This window comes from Rhincodon typus, chromosome 9, assembly GCF_021869965.1.
Source record: "Rhincodon typus isolate 14 chromosome 9, sRhiTyp1.1, whole genome shotgun sequence".
NCBI classification, from domain to species: Eukaryota; Metazoa; Chordata; class Chondrichthyes; order Orectolobiformes; family Rhincodontidae; genus Rhincodon; species Rhincodon typus.
Window position 1 is genome coordinate 13,897,177 of NC_063340.1, and position 6,088 is coordinate 13,903,264.

The window sequence follows — 6,088 nt, forward strand, 5'->3', positions numbered from 1 at the left end:
GGCCTGCTGTGTTCATCCAGCTCTACACCTTGTTATCTCTAATACTTTAAGTAGTCTAGCCAGATCTGGCAGTGAATAGTTAGACCAGATACCTGCCAGGTCTATTTAACACTGGATCCTTTGGACTAAAGGGAATGGAGAGAAGGGATGTACATATAGAAACAACCAGGGTGAGATACGGTAATACTCTAATTGAAGTTAATGCTTAGATAAGGCTGGTTTTGAGGAATAGCATCTGCAACATTATTACAGCACATTAATAATGCTCAAATAGAACATATTAGGATTTAAATTTTTGAATCAAATGATAGCAAGTATAAAATGTAATTAATTTATCCAATGAAAAGGCACATTTGATATCAGAAAATACAAGTTTTATCTGACATGTGTACCACATATTAGTGAACATGATATTGGATCCTTACTGTAACCCATTAGCTCTCCTCCAGGTGCCTCTGCGACAATGAAATATTCTGGCCAATGAGCGAGATACTGCAGGTAAAAGGGTATTCCATACTACACACTTAAGAAAAATAACCACGAAGAAAAGCCTAACAATAAAGGTCAGATTTATAATAAATCAACCATATAACAAAATACATTCCATAAATATAACTTTATTTGTTATAGTTTGCAGTTTTTTTTAACATGTCAAAGGAAGCTAATTAAATGCAATTTTTCACTGCAAACTACTCTCTTACATGTCTGGTTTCTAAAATAGCAAATACTCCTGTTTTCCTACCTCAGATCAACATGCAAGAGATGGGGACATAGCAGAAGATCACTGACCTAATAATCCAGAGACCCTTGCCAATGCTGTGGGGCCACTGTTTAAATTCCACAGGTAGAATTTCAATTCAATTGATAAATCTGGAATTGAAAACTAAGCTCAGTAATGGTGACCATGATGTTGTCATCGGTCATCAGAAAAATGATCTGTCTGGTTCACTAATATCCTTTAAAGGAGGGCAATGTGCCATCTTTACAGTCTGACCTACATATGACTCCAGACCCATAGGTTGACTGCTAACTCTGCTCTGAAATGGTCTAGCAAGCTGTTCAATTCAAAGATCAAGGAATGGCTACCAAACAGTACTAACAACGATGCTGATCAGTGTTTGTACTTTCAAGAGTTCGTAACCTAAAATGGTAAAATATCAAAGTTGAATGTAGTAGAAGTTCAATGCTGTCCCCAAATGGCTAGATGTCATGGAACCAACTCTACACTGAGCAAAGAATCACAATGCCATACAAGTACAATAACTCAACAACTAGAGTTTGAGTGAAATGCTTTTGTAAACTATGGCTCTACCAGCGATTGTGTGAATGCATCAAGTCAAATTAATTAAAAAATCTCCACTGCACCACAAGGTGAAAGGAACTATACCAGCCAAATTAAGATGATGGTATGTCCAATTCAGGACAGGCCAAGGTAAATCCAATAATCAGGGCATGAGCTCATTGAATGGCAACATGTTATTTTATAGCACAACTTTTGAAGGTTGTAAGCACTTATGACATCAACTAAAGATGACTTAACAAATTCAATTAATCATAAAAGGACTAAAATATTCTGAATCCACCATTCACCAAGCATATTATTTATGTTAAGAAACCAGAAATGAACTAAACATGAACATAAAGCATTCTTAATAATGATTAACTAAAATAAAGGGCTAGCATATTAAATTCAATGGCATTGCATGTTACATTAAATCAAGATTCCCCACAGGAAATCAAGGATACGGTTTCCGTTAGCGGATCCAAATTTCTGCAATACAAAGAAAAGCAAATTACAAGAGGTTCAATCTCCCATTTTAAATATTAATCAGTATTAGAATCACATTACAGGCGTTTCTTTGGAAAAGCTCTAAGTAAAGCCACATATCGCTTTCATCACACAGGTATCACTTTCAAGAAATACATTTTGAAATAAACAAAATCACTGGGGCACAAACTTTGCAAAACCCTGGTCAATAAACTCTTCAAGACAATTCAACTTAATAGGATAAGGTGTGTGAACATCATGCAATGAATGAATTGTGTTCAGCAATACCACAGAGTCACATATTTTGCCAGCCATTAGGCAGGGTTTACAAGTGGCTTTCAGCTGGGATTTACGATAACAAGTAGAAACACTTTAGTTTCCTTCCTTCCTGACTAGACACAGGAACAATGGACAGAGACGAAGGCTAGCATTCGGCCCTTAGAACCTGTCTCGCTATTTGATAAGATTATGGCTGATCTGTCATGGTCTCAAGTTCACTTCCTGTCTTTCCCCATAACCCTCAAACCCCATCTATTAAAATCTATCTAACTCAGCTTTTCATTAAAGATAGGGAAAAGGATTCCACAGATTAATAATACTCTGAATTAGAAAGAAAACCCACTTCACTTATCCAGACTCTTTACAGACTCATCATCTATTTCCCTATCTATCTTAGTGTCATTAGCAAATTTAGCTGACATGTATTTGATCTCTTCTTCGATTTTGGATAGCAAATGTTTGAGGCCCCAAAATTGATCCATGTGGTGCTCTGCCAGTTATAGTTTACATGTGAGCCCTCTCATTAGTGCCTACTTTCACACTTTAGGCCCATCATCAAAAACATGCAGTTGATATTATAAGTCCACACATATCCAAGGAAGGAGCATGCTTCATGCCATCTATTATCTCTTGCTGGACACAACAGCTTTGGTGATTTCACCTTCCAAGAAAGCCAAACACAAAAGTCGAGAGAGTTTGATTGTACATTGCAACATGATTTTCCAACAGGGACACACAGTATATTTGCGAATATAATGGGAAGCTTTGTCAACAATACGCAACTAATTCAATTGTCTGCCTCCTCTGCACAGATACAGTAGCATTTTCTAGAAGTTAGCATGTACTGCAATGAAAGAATTCTGTACTTATTCCCATGTTACCATGTATCCAGGATAAAAGTGTTCTTGAGTATACAAATTTAAGGGTACGGCAATTAATTATGTAATTTCTGCAGGACAACAGCAGATTCATTTTTCTGAAAGAGAACAGTTCCCAGCACAAGGGGTACAAATTTCCCAAGTGCCTCAAGGCATTTGATTTTTACAAAGGCGTTTCCATTGTAAATTTTTTTTTGAAAAGTTTTGTTTAAGAGGAGTGTACATATTGGCTTGCAATGACATTTAACAGACTGAGGAGGTATGGACCTGTGCTTTTTTTAAAATGGGCACTGAAAGGACATTTGGGACCTTTTTCAAAAGACTCATACTGGAAATCATGACTTAAATTAATAGTTTGGACTTGTTCACTAAAAAAAAAAGACATTCCCGAGCTTAAGTTGTCGAAAACTGTGGCTACTGGGTATTGTCTGAAGCTCAGTTGGTAGGTAGTGTACTGAAATCAGTCACCCAGCACATCCACCTATTTTGAAAATTCTTCAGAGAATCCAGAGAGAGAGTAAAACATATAACAGCTATTCTCCTAACTTTCTGGAGAACTTCCTCTTGACATCTCCTGAACAAACTGCTTCTGAAAATATCCCAGTAACAACCGTATGTGTTTTATGACCTATCGACATGTGCTAGGATGCCAGCATCTGGATTGGTTCCAGTTACATTTTTTATCCCCCCCACAATTAACTATTATTTTTCCATGCTTTTGTGTGCATTAGCTCTCTGCAGAGAAAGTTTCTTGAATTTTGCTTTAATTGATGTGGAGATGTGTGCGCATGTGTTTTAGGTTATTTAGAAGGGTAGAAATTCATACTGTCGTATTCAAAGCTGTATGTTAATGACCTGTATTTTTATTGAATAAGTATTGCTTTATAATAAAATCAATAGAGTCATTATCGATTACAGAAACCCAGTTGAGGGAATGGAAAGATTAGCATTTATACACACTTGGCAAGTTTGATACAAAAACCAAAATTGCTGGAAAAGTTCAGCAGGTCTGGGATCATCTGTGGAGAGAAATCAGAGTTAACATTTTGGGTCCAGTGACCCTTCCTCAGAACTTGGCATATTGATTTTTTTTTTAAAACATATGTTGCATCCTAGCCAATTAGTGGAACTTCAGAACAATATTATGCACATCCCCACCTTGGTTGTAACAAAATGCAGTTGTTTCTGTACATTACTTAGAAACAAACTCATATGTTGCTGTTATATCCGAAACCCTCTGTTTCAATCCTCTCAATTCAGTTATTACGCATGTTACTGCACTGACTAAAGTCCAGGAAAGACCTCCATTGTGACCAGCAAGCCATGCCTGCTTGTTTTATTTTACCTTTCAACAGCACATAGCAGTTTATCATGCAGTTCCACTCCAGTTGCCTCCCTAGTGTCCAGATCTGAGAGATTAGCTTTGTGTGATGCACCAACCTCAGCTCCAGCAAACATTTTTCATGCCCTGCCAACTAGTCAACTCAAGAGTCATCCAATAGTAGGCCCTTATATAATTTTTTTCCACATGTTGGTCCTTGCCATTGTCCCTGTCTCTCACTCAGTGAGCAATATTGTGTACAATCTTAATGTTTGGCTCAATCTTTACATCTGCTCAATCACCAATACTGCAATATAACCAGCCTTCTAAACCTACTTCACGAGCTTCTGTCATTTTACTCAAGCTTTTCTCACATCAACCACTTTTGATGTTTCTTCATCTATTATTACTGTATGTTATTCCACCTTCTGTTACAAGACTCTGCATTGCGTAATGCATTAATGCCCATGAGAAAACAGACTTGTATTGTGGAGAACCAGAGGCCAAAAATTTAAGGTGATTCATAAAAAATCCAGAGACAAAGCAAGGAAAACTACTTCATGCAGTGTTACGACAATCTGGAAATTGATACCTAGAAGATTAATGGAAACATATTCAACAGCATCTTTCAAAGGGACATGTTTGAAGATGTAACATTAACAAAACTGTGGAGAAAGAGCAGGACAGGAGTGGAACTAATTGGATAAACATAGCAGTATAGATATAATAGGTCAATATCCTCCTGCTTCACTGATCCATTGCAACCATTCAGCATGTTAACACAGTCTCACTGAACAGTTTGCTCTCCCTGTACAGCAGTCACCACAGAAGGCTGTACAAGCTAAGTAAGTTTATCCAAGGCTGAGACAGACAGATTTGTGATCAATGTGGGAATCAACGGAAGCAGGGGAAAAGCAGGAAAGTGGAGTCGATTATTATCGAGTCAGTTATTATCTCATCGAGTGACAGAGCAGACTGATAGGAGGAGTAGGCCAGAAAGCCTACAGTCACGCTTGTGGCCCTGGATATTTCACCCTATAGATCAAAAACATAGAAAATAGGAGCAAGGAGTAGGCCATTCGGCTCTTCCAGCCTACTCAGTCATTCGATATAACCAACCAAATTAGAACCCTGTTCCCGCACTCTCCCTACACAATTTAATCCCTTTCGCCTTTAGAAGACTAACATTCCTGTCACACTGCAGTTTGCTCACATGTTGTTGAAGCGAAAAAGGTCGTCACAACAAAACGCACGTAAGGTGGTCATTTCAGCAGCGCACGTCCCAACCGACGACAATCTTTAACCTTTCCCCTTTCACCCCAGCTACGAGCGGAACTGACGCAGCGCACGAAAAACACAAAGCGCGACCCTCGGTTCGTCAGTAACCACGCCCCGTTAACGTCATGACCCCGATCCCATCACGGCCACGCCCCTCCGCGTTCCAGTCATCTCACCAGAATGGCCCCGCCAACGTTCCGGCTTTGATCCTGCAAAAGCGCTGCCTAGCCCCTACCCACTTCGACTCCAGCCGCGACCATCGCCCCGCTTTATGCTAACACCCCCATTTTTCCAAACCCCAGCATCGCCATCACCCCCGCTCCGCTGCACGTGCAGATTTGCCGCACCCGTAGATCCCGCCCCCGTCCTACACCAATCAGCAGCCTCGTCCCATCCCCAGCACCGCCCATTTGGCCCAGTGCCTCACACAGCCCCGCCCCAACACCACAACGGACACTGCACATAGCCCCGCCCTCTGACCCGCCATAGCCCCGCCCACCCACCGCACCGTCGTCCTCACGCCCCGCCCCGCCCTACGCATGCCGGCCCCAGCCCCGCCCCCAG

The 6,088-nt window shown here is 40.3% G+C and overlaps 1 protein-coding gene across 1 annotated transcript in view; it reads right to left on the reverse strand.

The window, feature by feature from the left end:
* Nucleotides 1–5,598, reverse strand: part of naa20 (N-alpha-acetyltransferase 20, NatB catalytic subunit) — a 12,724-nt gene extending 7,126 nt beyond the window's left edge. The window contains exons 1-3 of the mRNA XM_048600917.1: nucleotides 5,460–5,598; nucleotides 1,747–1,771; nucleotides 426–516 (exon numbers count right to left, since the gene is read on the reverse strand). Coding sequence (XP_048456874.1) covers nucleotides 426–516; nucleotides 1,747–1,771; nucleotides 5,460–5,512 — 169 coding nt within the window. The 5' untranslated portion in view covers nucleotides 5,513–5,598. The remainder of the gene's footprint in view (nucleotides 1–425; nucleotides 517–1,746; nucleotides 1,772–5,459) is intronic.
* Between the last annotated feature and the right edge of the window lie 490 nt (nucleotides 5,599–6,088).